The sequence below is a fragment of the Molothrus aeneus genome, chromosome 5 (genome assembly GCF_037042795.1).
Source record: "Molothrus aeneus isolate 106 chromosome 5, BPBGC_Maene_1.0, whole genome shotgun sequence".
NCBI lineage: Eukaryota > Metazoa > Chordata > Aves > Passeriformes > Icteridae > Molothrus > Molothrus aeneus.
Window position 1 is genome coordinate 5927578 of NC_089650.1, and position 19153 is coordinate 5946730.

Sequence of the window (19153 nt, forward strand, 5' to 3'; positions counted from 1 at the left end):
ACTTTTGAAGAATTATGAAGCTACCAACCTCTGCACTGAGGAAATCTGAAAATAATTTCATATATATGAATATTTTTAATTGTCATTCTCACCTCAGGTGACATACAGAGTATTCCAAACTAAAATGGTATTTTAAAAAATTTAAATGCATAAAAATTACATTATGCATGCATTCAAGTCGCAATAGCCCATTTTCTCAAATTTTGACCTACAAAACCTCTGTATGTTTTAAAACTACCTGCAGACCAAACAAGCAATTCTAATAAAGACATAATTATTTAAATTATCTTGATTGAAATCACTTCTCCCCTTGCTATTTGCTTCTAAAAGGTCAAAAGCATGAAGCAGCAATGAAAAAGCAGAAACTTCTTTTTTTACCTCATCAGAAAGATATGATGGCAGTAAGAGTTCCAGTTACTGAATCTATCTTCTCCTGCAAACCAAAACTTCTCTCCTGAAGTATCTTATTTATGTTGCAAAATCTTGGCATGGGACAAAAGTGTTCTATGAGTTAACTCTTAATTGCTCCAATTAAAATTTCTAAATCCTCCTCTGAGCCTGGAGCAGAAAAGGGTAAGAATTTTGACACACCCACGGAAAAATAATTTGTTTGCAAAACTTGTCACAGCTCATTAAAATCCAGTCAGACAAGGGAAGCAACCTCTCTGCGCTGGGCACAGCTCAGCAGGGCTCTGATGGGACACGTGGATGCCACATCCCTCCTTTCTCACTGAGCTCCCTGCTGCTGCTCTCTGGCCACCACAGGATGGAGTTTGGCTGATCTAAGCCTAAATACACCTGTGAGATAGGCAGGTGTGCTCTGCCAGACCTCTGCCCATGGGAGACAGAGCAGGGAGTGCCCCCAGCCACTGAGGGCTGATTCCTAGGATGGAGTGGGCAGCCTCACTCCAAACTGCCACAAAGAGGGGTCAGTCCTTGCAATAAAGCCATCCTAGGGAACTGTGATGCAGTTCACAAACAGCACTTTGTGGGCTTGCCATTTCAGCAAGCACTCAAAAAAGGGAAGAAATAATAGCTTTTTCTGCCACAGCCTCTTTCCTTAAGCTCATTGTGGGTAAGTACCCTCATGAACCACCCATTTCAGTGCCTGTTTTACATACAAAACCTCCTTTATTTGTTAAGCACTTCATCCCTAACTCCTTCATTCAGTTTTGTACTAAGCTGGAATAAAAATCCATCTTGTTTGAATGGGTCCAATTACTAAAAAAAAAAAAAAAAAAAAAAAAAAAATTCAAGTCAAAACTGTAATTTACTACTAAACAGTTTCTGGAAACAAAGTATAAAGCTCCTGTCAGTTCTTCCCTCATTCCACACTAGTGTAACATGCAAGCCTTGATGCCAGAACTGCCTTCTGAAGAAAAAAACCTTCAGAATAAACAGCCTTCTTTCTGTTTCTAAATAAATGGTTGTAGTGAGCCATCCATACTTACAGTCCCTGTTGGACTGTCCTTACAAATCTGAGTCTGCCCACAGTACTCCAAGTGTTTGGAACACCAGGTGTGGATCACATTATCTTTTGCTCTGATATCTGGGCTATTAATCTGTGTAACTGAGAAAAATCCATTTCTAACCAGTGCATCTAGCACTTTGGGGACTGGGGAGCAGGGAGGCTGTCACAGCAAGAACACAGCAAGCTTGGTTATCTTTGGAGCTATGGACCACCACTGATAATTCTGCAACAGGCAACTCTGGAGCATAGAGGCAGCTTGGGAGCTATTCTGGAAGTTGTAGTCCAGCTGCTGGATTTCATCAAGTATTTCTTCCTGGTATGAAAATAATTTTGTTTTTGAAAGTTATGTCTAGAATACCAACAACAATAATTGTCACAAAGACTGAAGAAGGGGTATTCAAAATAGCAGCTATCTTTTAATAAGCTATGAAGCTTAAGCTTGTTTTCCAGGGTAGAGGAATGTGATGCAGCCACACTGCTATCTGCTGAAGTCAGGGCATTCTGATGTTCAATGAGATATTTAATTATTTGTGTTAATGAGAGAATGCCCTCTGTATCAGTTGCTGAATACATCCTATGCTGGATATAGTAACTTTCCCATGGACTTAGATGAATAATTCCTTGAGATCCTCAGAAGTCAGGGCAATTGGGAAAAGCCCAAGAGAGTCAAATTGCTTATGGAGATACCTCTCAGCAGCTGCTGGAGAATCCATTTTATAATCTGGATTTGGGAGACTGAGACAGTGCCCTGGGAGGTGATCAAAAATATCTGATGTCTTTTATATGAGGAACAATTAAGCAGCACTGGATTTTTCAGACTAGAAAAAGGAGTAAGTTGGAATGGATATAACAACCTAAAATGGTGAGTGGCACACAGTTATAATCTTATCAGAACCACAACTCTGACCTCTCTTAGAATTTATTTTCCTTGGGAAATTCATGCAATCTTTAGTACAATAACAGCAATAGCAAAAGCTGAAGAAATCAATTCTCAAGGTTTAATTTTCAAGGTCATAGTGCTGGCCACTGTAACTGCACTGCCTGCCTGAAAAACTGTCTGATGACCTTGAGTCTCAACATCACACTTGGAATTACATGTAGGTTTCAAAACCAGAAAACGAGGGATACCTTCTTGCTTCAAGATGTAGATCTTTAATATTATTTCCAGCAAACATTCTATCAGAAATCTAACACCCTTGCAGAGTCAGTACTAGTGGATTCTGACATCTCAGAACTTCTTTTGCTAAGATGGTCAAGACTGCTATTAAAATTTTCTGCTCTGTTAGGAAATGAAATATAAACTGACCTTCCACACTCTTAAGAATCCCTTTGAGATACTAAAGCTTCCTTTACCAGCAGTATTTAAAGAAGAGTTTAGCATGCCTTTCCAGATACTGGAATGCTAGATATAGAACCATCAAGAAAGTAGATTCATTTCTTCAAAGCAGCTCAAAAATTCCATCATTAGTATCTGGGGCAGCAGAGAGCTAAAATAACCTACAACTATGGAAATACAGATGGACATAACAGAAGGTCAGCTGAGGAGGGCGATGCAGACACACATAGCAGGTGACACACCTAAGAGAGACAATGTCCACGTGTGAAACATGGACAGCAGCTGTGAACCACATCCTGCAGAGCACCTGGGCGCTCAGGCAGTCACATGCAGCCAGCTGCAAGCTCCTCTGATTTTCTCCAGCCTGCCAGAGCCCCAGGCATGACACTTGAGTTTGATGCAGGTAAGTCTGAGGTCACTTAGCTCAGCCTTGCTCAGAGCTCAGGGACACACAGGTACAAACACAACCATTCCTGCTGCCACCCAGTTCCCTAAGGAGATAATATGGCAGCATGTTTTTGAGGCTACAAGGGTGCTCAGCTTCACAGCTGGATCCCACATCACATCTACGGTTTGAGCTACAAATTACATTATACCCAGCTTATACTTCTCAATGAATTGGGGCCGGGTAAGGAGCAAGGAGTAATTAATTTTAAAACATTTGATAAATCACCTTTGCCCTTTCAAGTCAGCAGGTCATCTCTATCTCCTCTAGGAAGTCTTTTACCATAAAGACTAGTATTTAAATGACTGATGATTTCCAAATATGTATGAATGGAACAAGAATTCTTATCCTGCAACATCTACTCATCTGCAGCAGGAACGAACGCAACCGCATTCCTCAAAAATTGCACAGCTCCTGCCAGCTTTTCATTTATGTTGCTGGACTTAGAGCAGAAACAAATGGAAGCCATTTGAGGCTCTTCCTGAAATAGTTACAAGAATTGGAACAGAATTATCATTGGTTGCTAAATAAAGGAAAAACTGTAGTGCAGAAACTCTGGAATAATATTATCTTCACTCCAGACACTCAAGAGATTACTGCTCTAAAAAAATAAATCTGGCCTAAATCTGGCTCAGAAATGCAATGGGCTCCAGCTTTCTTATATAAATGCTTGCAAGAGCACAAGCACTATGGGTCAGGCCCTGGAAACATATGAATAAGAGGTATTAAGAGGTATTTATGTGCTGCATACACTCATCTCAAAAAACTCTTCCAGGCCTTGCTTTCTTGACTTCTTAGAGAGGGGCCTTAAATCTTGTATACCCACAGAGCTTCCCAAAAAATGCTGAACCATGAGGTAGATACCAATGTGCAGAACAGGTCATTAGATTCATACACATGGTACACATGGATAGCTATCAATTCATGCCTTCAGTCGACAGATGTAAAATAATCTTTACACAGAATCTTAGCACTAGTGAATCCATGCATACACATACTTATCTGTGCATCTGCACAATCCATGCTGAATTACCAGCCTTTTAGAAGTTGATATTCGATTACTTTAGGAGGCTGGTTGACAACAGGAAAATGCATATAATAATATCAAAAAATGTAATGACACTGGCTACACAATAACTCATTTTCTTTCATTTATTTTCCTTTGTTTTACTAAAATATTTGTATTCTATATAGACTATATTTCGTTATAATTAGTTTAAAATTATTAATAGTGAAGAATGTCTGCCACTGTACTCTTTTAAGGTACACTACAAACATAACAATAGTTTTTCTCTTTTCAGAAGGATGGTGAGAAGGTGTTACTATGTGTCTCTTTAAGAAATCTCTTTTTTGGTTGTGCATCCAGGACAGCTAACAGTTTTATCAAATACCCTGCACAGCAAGATGACTGTTTCCATGGAAACTGTTGAGCAATCATCCATTACTCTTGCAAAGATTTCTCTCTCTGCTCTCACCTAAACACAGGTAGCTACTTTCTCTCGAACAACAATGGAGCAGAAGAATTCATAATTTATTTTCCAGGCTTTAGGACAATTCATCTCCAGAGTTGCCTATGGAGCCTACAGGAAAAGTGGGGCCCACAGCACAAAACCCCAAAAGGTACATGCAAGGAAGCCATAAAGAAATTTTAAAATGTGCACAAATCGTATCTGATGTAAAATACACCTTATAGAGAGGATGGAAGATTCTTTCCTTACAACTGTGAAATGGATAGGAGACAGAGAGGAGTTTAAGAGTGGAGATGAGTTTGATCACTCACCTCTCTCAGCATGTTGTTTTCTTTTTCCTTCTGTTCAAGAAGGCTTTCCAAGTGGTGCACGTGCATCTCCGCCTCAGCCAACCGCCGTGTCCGCTCATGGTCTTCCTCAGTGGCTTTTGCTGACAGACCTTTACTCTGCAGCATCTCCAGCAGCTTTTTGATGGACTCATCACGTGCATTCAAGGTCTGTTTCTGTGTCTCAATACGCAGTTCCATCTCCTCCAAGGTTTTCCGCAGCAGGAACAGCTCCTTGGCCTGGCGCTCGTGCTCCGCGTGCAGCCGCTGGAAGTTCTCCTCTGTCAGCTCTGCCACCAAGGGCTCGCTGGTCCTGCTGCTGCTGTCCTGCTGGAACAACTGGTTCAGGTCCCTCTGGATCCTCAGCTCATCTTGGAGAGCCTGGATAGTCATCTGCATATGCTGAAAGAACAAACAAATGAAATCAGAGGATTCCCTCCACTGGAGAAATAAAGAAAACAGTATGAGCCACATCAGACCTCCTGAACCACCAACCAAGTGGAAACCACAATGCCAAACCAACCAGCACCAAACCACCACAATGAGTTTTTTAAAGCAGAATTAAATTGGAACTGGGTTATACTACAGAAAGTTCAAGTTCCTCCTTCTGTGTCTGATAGAGGTTGCTTAACATTTAGAAGACTCTTAGAAGACTTAGAAGACTCTTGCTTGAGTGACTCTTCCACTTGCATCAACTTGAGAAAGTGACTGTTTCAAACAGGATAGTGTCAGCAGCTTTCAGCAACTTGTGTCAGTACCCTTCCAAATGTTCACCTCCCCTATAGAACAATTATGCAGAAGAAGACCCAGAATTACTATAGAATTACCATCTTGGCGAAGCAGAGGGCCACAGTGCTATTAGAATTTACATATCACCCACAAAACCTAATCACCTGTGAAGGCTCCCAAGGTCTTCCTCAGTAACTCTACACTTAGCACAGATTTCCCATTTGACTCAGAGAAGAAACTTCAGCTTGTAATGAAGAAACACAACTATAGAAAACTGGATAAATTCTACATGGGGAAAAGGGCCATATAATAAAATGTAATGCACAAGGATTTTAGCACAGAAGTTACCACCTCACAAATAGGAATATGAAGTCAATCAAATGATCAGCAGTAATTTGTTGTTGTGAAAGACAATAAATCCTGTCTCAATGTCTGAATACAGTGGGTTAATGTAATGGACAATACAGGAGAAGCACAGTTTGCCCACAAAAATGTCCTCGTTTATATTTTGATAGATATATTTTTTTCTTTTCTGCAAGACAGAAGTATCAAGCCAATAACAGAGAAGTACAAACACTGCACAAAGATTTGATTACCAGAAATGAGATGCACACTGAGTGATACATCTCTCTTAAGTGAGGCAGACATGCTTACAATTTAGTCTGAGTGTGAATAAGTCGGATGCACTGATCCCTGGGGTGTACATTTCTATTACAAAAACCAGTGTCTCATATACAGCTATTTCCAGTATTCACTAGGCTAAAGTACTAGAATAAGTTATATTCTATGATCTAGCTTGATGCAGACACACATTGGTGAGGTCTAAAATGTAAAGATGGTGCAAAATTAATGCTTTCTATAAGTCCAAGTACTTCATTTTACTCAAGTATTTGTAAAAGCAGAAACTAAGAAGATTTGGGTTTAAGCATTACTCCAAGAATATGTTTATCACAATTCTTATGTGAAATGCCCTGAAGATGCTAAAAAGCTGTCTGGACAACAGGCTCTAAGTGGCCTTGCCTGAGCAGAGGCGTTGGACCAGCTGACCTCCCACCAACCTCAAGCACACTGTGATTCCATGAAAAGACAGCAGATAGCATTTACAGCAGAGCTACTTACCTTTGATCTGTTTTAGAAACACAAAGGGTTAGTTGGGTTGAACAGAATGGTGCATAAAGGCAGTCCAAACTCATTTTCTTTGCAAAAGTCAGTATTTTAGACCAAGTGCTTTCCCTCTATTTGTGTTCTGGCTTAAGAACAGCTTTTCACAACCAAAATTGCTGTTACATTGTCAGCTCACCTAAGGCCACTAAAGGGAACAGTCTTGCTATTTGTCCTTCCTTAGGTGGTTGGCACTAACAACAGGATCAAAACCTCACCTGATGGCTAAAAATCAGCCCCAGCAAACACCAAACAAAATGCCTTAGCAGCCACATCTCCAACTGAGTTGACAGTGTGGCTACATCAGTGCTGATTCTGGTGCAAAGCAGGGGTGGCAGATGCTGCCAAGGAGCTGGCACAGAAGAAAATGGAAACATCCTTTACAGCATCAGCATAAACTGAAATCAGCTTAAATGCAAAGATCTGTGGTTGGTTTGAGATGCTGTAAATTGCCTTTTCTTCTACTTCAATAAGACAATATCTGGAAGTTAGTAATTTGGTTAATCTAAAACTACACTTCAGGTTATAGAATCTGTGTGACAACATAGCACAGGTATATTAGGTGAGAGAACAAGTAATTACTCTGTTCTAAAAGGTACATTGTGTTTATATATTGGTGGCTGCTCAGATTTATTTTCAACTAAGAGATGAAAAAAATATCTGAAGGGAATTAACATGGACCTCCAAAACATTTTCAGAAATCACTTTCTTTTTAATTAAAGATCTCAACTTTCAGTTATTGACTGTGGTTTGGAGAAATGACAAAGTGAGAATGCCAGAACCACATCCAAGCCTTGAAACTGAGGCACTACAGGTAGGCAATCAAAACCACTACATCTGTTCAATTAAAGCATGTTGGTTGAGCTGTAAGAGAAAACCTGCTGCACTCATTAAAATATTTGCCTCATCTGTACCTGTGCCCCACCAATAAAGTCAGTAGGACTAGAACAGAGTAGTGAGAAAACGTCCTCAATTTTTGTTATAATTAAACAGTAACCTCACTAGATGTAACTTCACAATTCCATACACGAGTTAATTCCATTTGTATTTGAGAAGCCCTACTTATTCACAGCCCAGCTGTGTGTTGTTCCTCCAGCTAACAAACAAATTCCCACATGCTTCCACCTGGCTCTCCACACTCTGCCACTTCAGCATTTCCTTTCTCCCAGGCGAGAAAAGAGCTTCTTCTGAACAACCACATCATCTATTCAATGAAATTATTTCCTCTACTCAATGCTGTCTCGGAACCAAACTTGGGTTATTTATAAACATCAACGGCCGAAATCACCCAACCAAATTCTTACATTTCTACCATCTGATCTGCTGTGAAATGTCATTTCAGGTTACATAGACAAAAACTGTGTCGCAGACCCACAGAAATTATTTCCCCTAAACATGGAAATGCCTCCCTGGAACTTCTGGGTCACTGAACCAAAATCTATTACATGATTCAAATACATGATGTGGAAAAATAAATTTAATACCAGTGACAAACAGGATTTACTGACCCATCCTGGTCCATCAGTCTGTGAAATAAAGACAAGGCAGTTTGGAATACCTGACAGTTGGTCAGCAACTGCCTGGGATTCAGTTTCCCAGGAAAAATGAAGAGGTGGAGTTAACAGAAAAGTTAAGAGTTGAGCTTAGAAATAACTCCCACTGTTCTCTGAACTGCTGCTCAGTTGAGAACAAACTCGATTATTAAAGGTAACTGGAAAACTGTTAAACTGTTTTCCAGTTAAAGGTAACTGGAAAACACGCCACAAAAAATTATTCTGTGCTTCTGACACCCACTCTTTTCCAACATGCAAAATGTATGCAAAATGGGTTCTTTTCTATGCTTTCCAAAATTTTTTTATGATTCTCAGAATAATAAAATAATACTAGCTGGTATCATAGCTAAACTGCTTCTTCAGTTAAAATTTTTTGTCTTCTATATAATTTCAAAGAAAAAATAATTTTCCCCCTGAAGGTGCAGGCAAGCTTTACAAGCATCTCATCCAGTTTTTAGACTTCACTTTTAAATCAGCAACTATCCTAGAAAGGCAAAATATTTTCCTAGTTCATGCAACACTAGCCACTGATAATTAATTTCTAAGACCTGACTAGAGATCTCAAGAAAATTGAAAAATACTGTTGAAATAGTCTTATCTAGAAATAAACATGTAAAAATACTTTTAATACCACTGAGCTTCATTATACCATACTCTACTAACTAACAATCATGCTTTTGTGAAACAGTTTAATGCAGGCAATGTAATTAAAGCAATTTTTGTGAACCTGTACTTTGCTTGAAATGTATTGCTCTTATCTCAAACCTTGAGGATTCTCTGTTTTTTTCAAGTAATGAAAACTAGTCTTTAAGCCTCACTACAAATTATAACTACATGTAAAAATCACAGAGGTATTTTTGTGAGCACTTCTCTAGTTATGGCCATGTCCAACAAATTTTTCTCTTGACAGAGCTAAGCACCTTGAGGATCACCTCAAACAGAAGTCCTAAAAGGACATGGTGTACACACAACCTCTTACACCAGCTGTTCCTCTGCCTGTATTACTTCCATGGGTCAGTTAACCAACCAGGCTCTGCATAGAGACAGAGTTTGACTTTTATCCAGCAGCCCAAAATTTACATCTCTAAGTAGCAGAGCACGATTCAATCTTTGCCTCCAGCTACCAGGACTCAAATTCACCTTTCCCACACCTTGGCAGGTTGGTGAGCTTCCAGCCTACAGTGTGGGTACTGCTCATGATGGAGAAGTTCCTGGTTCTCGGTTCCCAAAGCTGTCCTGCTCCTGCAGTCTCAGGGTAATCAGTCTCAGGACTACACCTACAGCTGTACTGGTGAGAGCTGCAGGCAGCTCCTTTCATCTCTCTCTGTTGAAGCTTTTCTTTTTTGCATAAAATATTTAAAGATTCAGTAGGCCTGACAGAGAGTACTAAAGAGAGCACAGCTTCTTATTCTAATTGGTAGAACACATAAGAACAGAGAGACCTGAATAGCAATACTTCCAACTACCTTAAATGTTTATCATCTCACCATTCCAAAGGAAGTAGGGGATGTGCATTTTAACTTTTTCAGTCATAAAAAGAAATTTAATTGATATTCTACAGCCAAGACCTGCATTCTAACCCTACATTTTAGATCAAAAGGAGGCAGCCACTACTACTACCATGATTTTGAAAGAAAGGATTAAATTGTGATATGCTTTTTAAAAAAAGGATTTCCAAACTCATCTTTGCAAGATGAAGCTTTACCTACCAAGCTACAGTTTAATATTCCAATATGCATTTGTTCATTTGGGTTTGGATGCCTGATTTAGATTATTCATACTGCAGATACTGTCTGTGTAACTACTGTAATCAGACATACAACTTATCCCATAATTTATTCAAGAAGTCTAAATGCCTAAATTAGACCTCTGGGCTTTGCAAGGCACCTAGTCACCAAACACTTCCATAGTTAAGTTCCCCTTAATCTCCTCTATTCAAATTCTAAGTAGGTTAAACCGAGAAAATTCCTTTCATTTTTGAACACCAAGAAAAAATACAGTACATTCAAGAGAAGCCTGAAAAAATCAGCAAAAAGAAACAGAATGTACTCTTTCCCAGAAACAAGGGAAAAACATAACATGCAATTATGTGACAGCGTCACAGAAATGTGTCACAATGAGGTGGGGAACTATTGTTACATTCTGCAAAACTCAACCACTTAAAAAAAATTTCTCTGACACTGGGAGAACACTGAAGACTCAATCATGAGCAAATGAATGTAGGGTAATGATAAGGACAGGTAGAAAAAGAGGGGTCCTACTAAAACATTTAGTGGTGTGAAAGCTTCCACCTGGAAGAGAGAGGTTCAAGCTCTTACTCATCTTCATATGACTCAAAGGAGGCTCCAGTCAGGAAGGAATAAAGATGTTCTTGGGTGGATCTCTAACAAGTTATTCTTACAGAAAGGACTGTGAGAGTTTCTGCTTTGTACAAATATCTGAATATTGATTGACTTCAAAATTCAAGCTTGCATTCCTCACATGTCTGTGTCATAAAGGGAAGTGTCAGGGACTTTGTTCAAATTAGCCAAGAGACCCCTTAGCAACACTCACACTCAAACAAAGTCTGTTTCCTGCTTAGGGTAATCTCATCTCACTCTTACCAAATTCTTAATCAGAAATTCCACTCCACAGGAAAAAACAAACAAACCAACACCCTAACAAGAGTTTTGCTGAAATCAGCAGATTTAATAAAAGCTTCTTATAAAAATATTACTGAAACATAGGATATTGAAAACTTCTTGGTTACTTCTACTGTTAACCCACAAAGCCAGTACATTCAGTGCATCCTGTACCTTATGATGCACAGGTATTTGGCAGTTTTCTGCCAATCTGCTCAGCCATCAGGCTGCTCCTCATGTATTAAACACTATGTGCTTGGACACACAGCACAGGTATGCTGCTTTTGGCTGGGGTAGAGTTATTTCTCTTGCTAGTAGCTGGTATGGGGCTGTGTTTTGGATTTGTGCTGAAAACACTGTTGATAACTCCAGGATATTTTGGTTATTGCTGAGCAGGGCTTGCACAGAGTCAAGGCCTTCCCTGCCTCTCACCCCACCCTGCCACTGAGTGGGCTGGGGGAGCACAGGGATTTGGGGGGGATTAAAGCCAGGACAGCTGATCCCAACCCACCCAAGGGATACCCCAGACCATCACCTATCCAAAGGTCGGTGATGCTGTGCTCGGCAGTACAAGCTGGGGGAAGGAAGAGGAGCATGGGATACTGGATTTATGGCACCCGACAGCCCAAGTCACCACCACTTCAGGATGGAGCCCTGCTTTCCTGGAAAGGGCTGGACACCTGCCTGATGATGGGAATTAGGAAATTAATTCCTCATGCTTTCCCTTTACCTAATAAACTGTCTTTATCTCAACCCACAAGTTGTCCCACTTTTACCCACCAGGGAAAGATGACTGTCTGTGTGGTAGTTAATTGCTGGCTGTGGTTAAACCACAACAACATGTTTCCCTTTTTTATTATATCTCACATAGTTCTGTATTTCTTTTTCAGGATCCAACCCAGGAATAAAAACCCACAAAATTTTGAAAAAGAGACAAATGTAATTTGTTAATCAAACAAAAACTAAGTTTTGCAAACAGCAGTTTACAGCTACTCTGTCCTTAAAGTCAATTATTTTTACTTCTGGCAAAGAAAGACAAAGTACACAAGCTTTTAGCTACAAAAGGCATTGCAGGTCTGAAATGTACTTGTAGTACCTATAAACATTGCCTTACTTTTGTTTTTAGTTCACCGTGAGTAAAATGCTATTTCTCTAGAAAGGAAAGATACAATAATTATGATATATTTTATTTCAGAAGGACAATTCTGTAAGGTCTAATCATCAAATGTACATCACCAAAAATGAGAATGTAAATTAAAAAATAGTGTTTCTCTTGCCAGCAAACCCACATGCACAAACTTTTGCATTATGGCAATAACTTTCACGTTTCTTACAACGAAAGCATCTCAAACATTTGTAAGAGGATGAAATCACACTCAGCTCAAAAGAGACCACATGGAAAATGGTAGAAGAGAGGATTTGGTCACTGTGCGCAATCACTGCCTCCCATGCTCAAAGAGTTAAAGGTTTGGCAGCATTTCTGGGAAATGGATTCTGCTGAATGCCCTGCAGAAGCAAAGGCCTGGCTGTCTGAGGGAGTCCCTGCTGACATTCAGCTGCAGCCCACGCAAAGACATTGGGAAAAGGGCTAATGTCAGGTGTCCAGCAGGGCTGTGAAGAAACACAACTTGCTGATTCCAGAAATGCTACATATTCCCTCTAAGATGGATCAGGGGCTTCAAAACCCTGATTTAAATGGAAATGAGTGGGTGATTTTTATAGTGTTAAGCTTAGGTACAAAACACTGCTATGATTTTAAGAGGATTTCACTTGTGAGAGTCAAAGAAAGGGACCTGCATTTTAAAGACAACCTTATGTTGCATTATCTCTGAGACAGCAGAAGGACAAGATGGTAAAAAAGTGCTATAGATAAAGAGTTTAAGTTGTCAGTAATACATCTGTCAGCTGAAGTAGACTCTCACAAATTGACCCATTTAAGGGGGCAGTGTGCAGCAGCCTAATTCCTTTACTCCTGTTTGTACAAAAAAACCCCCAACAAACCCCAAACAAGCCTGCAGGAATGAATTTAGAGTCCTAAAAGAAGCAAATCAGAAACAGCCTGCAATGCAACCAACTCACACACAGTGTACAGGCACATCCATGAAAAGGCTCCAAGGTAAAACAGAGTAAGTGCAGTACACCAGCTCTCAGTACTAAATGTCCACATGCAAGATTTTATCTTTGGTAAACATGAAGCAGCTTACCAAGGATGATAAAGGTAGGCTGTTTCTATGGTCAAATGTGGGCAGTTTCTATAGAATAACTCATGCACAGTAAAAACAAGATTTATTCTAAAAATAATTTTGTGCACGTTCTAAATATTCTAAAGAAATTTGTGCACACACCTGTGTGGTAATAATAAAAATTCTGATTACACATAGGCAAAGCTGTAAAATCCTAAAAAGCACACATTTATCAATTTTTTAGCTATGAATATAATTCTGACAGCTCTCTGACTTCCTAAGGGAATTTGAGCTGTCAGACACCAGAAATGGCCTAGTAGGCAACTAGAACTCAAAGGAAAATTATTTTTGAAGTCATATCTGTAAGCCCCAGCTACTCTGTGTTTACATTTCCAAAGGTAGGTACTTCTACATCAGTAGTTTACTGTGCTTCAAAAGCTTTTGCTCATGCAAATCTTCCAAGAATCGACACTTCACACCCTTTGAATGTCAGCATGCTATGATCCCAGAACTAAGAAACTGGATTCTTTTTAAGCGCCCCTCATCTTTCTTGAGAATAGGCATTTTGGGATTAGGGCAAATATCTGGAATTTCTCACTGAATCGACAATTTACATACTGACTTTAACCTCTGTTTCCCAGCAGGCTGTCCAAATTGGGTTAGTATTACATTACTTAAACACCATGTTTTATTTATTTACAAATATAAGCTTTGATATTTTTATTCTTATGCTGCTAAAGAAACAGCATATTTGCAGTTTCATACACTGCAATAAGATAACTCTTTGCAGATTCTGTCTCCCTGGTCTGGCAAGCATAAGTTTCTTTTGTAACAAACTGCATTGATAAAATTGATCTTTGTGCATGAAGTTTCTGTTAAAAAAATTAAAAGCCAATACTCAAACATCAAACTAATCTATATTCAGGCCAGCCATGATAGAACTTAAGGAGTTCAATCTTATCCCATTTTGCATGCGTATAAAACACACCCAATTTCACCTAGAGTGCAGATTACTTCTAAATTGCATCTGTGAAATAGGTGCTAAAGTGCCAAATTCAGCTTCTGTGAACCTCTCATCCCATGAAAGTAATTATAAATTATTATGGCACTTATGGGAAAGAGAATTTTAACATTTACATATGTATGAAAGTCTAATATTTTCAAATTAATAGCATCTATATGAAAGATGACTCATTTGTTAATAGATTAGGAGCTTTTCTGCACAAATGTATTATTAGTCACCTCAATTAGGGAGGTCAGCAAATCCATCTTTCCATTAGCTGATGCAAGGAATCAATCCAAGATAAAAGGTCCTCTGCTACACAACCTTTGATTTTGTGTTCAGTACTTTCCAACGTATCAGCATACATCAACAACATGCTCTAAAAAGGAAAAATAGCTGCTGATTTCTAGTAAGAGAGCACTATATGAAAAATCAATGCACAAGAAAGCTGCTGATTACCTTAACCACATCACCCATCTCACCCAGATTTAAATCAACTCCTACACTAGTTGGTTTGGAGAGGTGACAGTATAAATCCCAATGAACATATCCATGTGTCACACAAAGATATTTTGACCAAAGTACCTTGAATAACTGCATTTGCATGCATAGGCCAACTACCTCTCATCTAAGAATATAAAGCTGGGAGTAGGCTGAATCTTTAAAGCTTGTTGAGCAGCTCCATATTGTGCCTGCTATATTTCAAACAATAGTTTGAATTAGGACTGAGTATTTAAAATAACTAGTTTCAATGTAAAACAGCAAATTTTGAACTTCTGCTTGCCCACAGCAATACAATATCTTGTTCTTCCTGTCAATTTGGAATGTGTCCTTCACCTGCAAGCAACAGTGGGGAGGCCTGAGCCACCCAATGCTCAGAGACTGTGGAGTGGTGACTGCAGCAGGAAGCGTTCTTTCCACACTGTGCCTCCAGAAATTGAGTTCTCAGCGGAAATATAGTTCAGTCTGATGGGGCTTACAAATACTTTGAAACCTGGACAGCAATCTGCAAATACTAAAATTTACTGATGGTTTGTTTGCTAGCTATTTTAATGCCTTTTCTTGGAAAGGGAAGGGTTCAGATGATCAGATATGGCCATAAATGTGAGAATACTGCACAGAGGATTTGACGTAATAGAGCACTTGATATTCAAAATCTCATAAACAACATTTGGCTGTATTGAGACACGTGGAAAGTTCTGGCCAATGGAGTCTTTGCCCAATGTTCAACAAAGACAGAGAGGACCAACAGCCAAAACAGCCTCTCAGCTGCACTGCCCATGGGTGCAATGAGGCTTTGCCACCTTTCTTACAATTTTCCTTGAGATTATTAGATGGCAACACTGCAAGGCAAAAGTTCTTAGGGAGATGATTACAGTGCAGAGGCCCTGTATTGTCCCACATCTCATCCCCCCCTGTTTCAGTACAACGTGGAACCAATTTTACTATGTCATTATCATACCACTTGTTCTGCTTGTTCACAGCCTCTCCAATGTGCCTTCCCTAACTGCAATCTATCCTACTCAGAATTTTAGGTGTTGCACCTTCTCACTTTTGCTTTATCATCAATTCTTCATGGACAGCAAACCAAGCTTCCCAGAAAAGTGTTTGCACAGGGTTTTCTTGTCTTAAGCCACAATAAGGAACAACTGCAAACCTTCCTACTCAGTCAAAAATCCAAAAGGCCTAAAATGATTGCTGAAACAAGAGCAGTTGCCAGGTATATCATCAGCTACTGTAGAGGACTACAGTATGTGCACTGCTACATAGAGGAAAACAAAAAAACCAAACAAAACAAAAGCAAAATCAATTCATTCATTGTCCCTTCTTGAAATAAAAACTACGGGCCTTTTTAAAGTTATCAATGCACTACAGGCAACTACAATGGCAGCAATTATTTTAACACTATTTTGCAAGATTACAGTTTGAAGTTGTCACAATTAAGACAAGTTCTTGCCAGACAGAAGATATGCATCCCTTCCATCTCTGCAACTTCTTTTCATTTTCTTTGAAATGTAAGGAAGAAGAAAATAGGAATCTCTTCAACAACATTTACAGAAGGAACAATCACAGATAAAACTCAACTAAACCTGTGGCTTTTGACACGATACATGGTATTTTAGCCCTCCACCATGAAATATTGGCTACACTCACAAAGGAACAGATTTGAAAATCATCTTTTCTGGATATGTCAAGTCTCACCAAGTACCATTCTGGGAAGACAGGCAGTTCAAATGAATTACTAGAATTTCAGGATAAATTTAGAATATGGCTGCAGTAATCACTGTCCCTGTGAAAGAACGTATAAAAAACCCTCTGATCAAAATGTTCTGGCACTTACCCTCATGTTGAAATGACAGCAGCACCCCTGACAGCAAAGCAGAACACAGCACATTACACTGAGTTCTAAAGGAGCTTTGTCTGACTTTTAGGAGGCTAAGCAGCTTTAAGAGATAAGCAACAGAAAAGCATTAAGAACTTGAGTAGCTCTGGAAATGGGAAGGCCTAGCACAACCCACCTCAACAGAAAGCATTCAGACTTCTGGTAGGTGCGGTGATGGATGCAGCTTTGCAAGCACAAATTCAAGGATTTTCAATACTGAGACCTTTACTAGATGCTAGAATGTGATGGAAAACACCCAAACAGAAAAGTTTTTCCTTTCAGGAGATTGGTTCTTTGCCCCAGACATCTTCCTGCTAGGTACAAGGGTTCTCAAAGCAGGAGGCAATTCCCTCTGGCAGCAGTGCTCAGTCACCCACCACTGAAGACATCAGGTGCAGTAAGCTGAACTCCTAGCAGGCATCAGAAATCCATCTGTTCAGAATGTGAGCTAGACAAGCTAAAATGAGTACCTACAACAGGACTGACAGCTAGAAAGACTTTTGTCAGTGAAAAGCTTTAGTACTGTCCTGTCTAACCTTGCACATCACTCTAGGAATCAAGGGAATAGAGAAGAACATAAAGGAGATCTGACTTCGTGGCAATAAACATAAAACTATCCAGCACTGAATATTCTTGCATTGCCCATGAATCAAAATGGACAGTTGGTATAGACAGTGTTGATAAAATCATTTAGGGTAAATCTCTCACTGAACAAATACTGGGTCTTAATAAATCTTTTCAGAAGCTGCTTACTCATGAATTAGTACTACACGGCTGTTCAAGCAGTTTGTCAGGCTTCTTGCAAAGCAATGACTGAACTCTTGCCTCTTTATAGACCAGGTGGAAGATACCTAAATGCTCAAGATCTGCAATAACAGAGACAGTGAAATTATCAGAAAGAGATAACAGATAATCAAGATCTGCAAAAATGGATAGAAATGCTGGGCAATAATGTCTTTTTGGCTCTTTATGCAGGCCATCCTGTAACCAAGTGCTCTGCATTTAAACACTGTTCAGAGAAATATCTAAATCTGCTGATAGATCTGTATGAACAACTGTCAAGACAGAAAGGAGAATGGAATTCCTTGTGTTGAGTTCAAGGCATCAATCCACCAACTGCAGCAAGACCTTACCCTTGTCTGAACACAGATAGTCATCTCAGAGCTACATGTTTTCTAAGAGTCTGGTAATTCACAATTAAAAATAAAAAAATTGAAAAGGGCTTGTAGCAGTGAAAATCTGGAATGCTCACTTGCCTAGTGTTAGACATTTCATTTCAGGGCAACACAGCAAGCTGGCTCTGAAGACCCAAATTCTACTCAACTCTTGGGTATTTTCTGGGACCTAGAAAGAATTAGGGAAAAGACTCTCTTCATCCATCTCAATGCAAGGGCAAAGGAACAATGGTGGTTCTTACTTAAATGCTAAGCTTAAGGCACTTTGCTGTGCTTTCCCAGAGAAATAAACTCATATGTTAATTAAAAGCAGAGGCTGGCTCTTTTTTTTAATCACTCAAATGGATGCCTAGATTAGGTTTACTAGAGAGAAGATTCATACAATTAACACAGAAACCCTGAATGCATTACTAAGAAACCACTCCTCAATCCTGGATTTCAGACTCCCTGCACTCCTTTTAGATTTCACCTAACATTAACATATGTTTTACTCATCATTAAAACACTCTCTTGGCAACACTTTTTGGAGATACTTTTGCTGTACAGATTCATGACTGGTTGAAGGATAAGGAGCACATGAAGTGTTCTTCTTTCTCCTTTCATTTTCAGGGAATGAGGAGGAAGAAACAGGAAGAGCCAGCAGATCAATACCTGGCTGCGAGCCTGCTGTCACTGGCAGGATTTAGCCTTTTTTAATTATAGATCAGTTTACATGACAGCAGGCCTGCTGGCAAGAGCCAGGGTACACCTGTCTCAAAGGGGAAACAGGATCTCTGCACAGGAGCCAGCAGGGCTCATTGAGAGCTCTAAACCACATTGGAAAGGGGAAGGGAAAACAAAGCAGCTCACTAGAGATGACCTGGGGACAGCACTGGTGAGGCTCTCTCTGCTGTCAGTGCAGGCATGGGATGGAGATCCACACAGCTCTGAAGATGCTAGAAACCACATGATGAAGCAGCTGAGAATGGTCACACAGGAAACAGAGATGGTGCTGTCCAGAGAGGAGCAGTGGAGATGATGAAGGGTCTGAGAAAAAGTCCTGTGAGGAGCAGCTGGGGAAGCTGAGCCTGGAGGAGGCTCAGGGGACACCTCATGGCTCTCATGGCCACCTGAAAGGTGCAGCCAGGTGGGGGTCGGGCTCTTCACCTTCTGACAAGTGATAGGACAAGAGGAAACAGCCTCAAGTTGTGCCAGGGAGGTTGGAAGTTACAAAAATTTCTTGACTGGAAGGGCTGTCACACATTGGAGTGGGCTGCCCCGAGCCAGGGGCTGGGTCACCATCCCTGGAAGTAGTTAAA

At 39.9% G+C, this 19153-nt stretch overlaps 1 protein-coding gene across 5 annotated transcripts in view; it reads right to left on the reverse strand.

The window, feature by feature from the left end:
- The window catches only part of ERC1 (ELKS/RAB6-interacting/CAST family member 1), a 267709-nt gene that overhangs the window by 212335 nt on the left and 36221 nt on the right, over positions 1–19153 (reverse strand). For all 5 annotated transcript variants that reach the window (XM_066549637.1, XM_066549639.1, XM_066549641.1 and 2 more), the window contains exon 2: positions 5033–5449. In XM_066549637.1, the coding sequence (XP_066405734.1) occupies positions 5033–5449 (417 nt within the window). The remainder of the gene's footprint in view (positions 1–5032; positions 5450–19153) is intronic.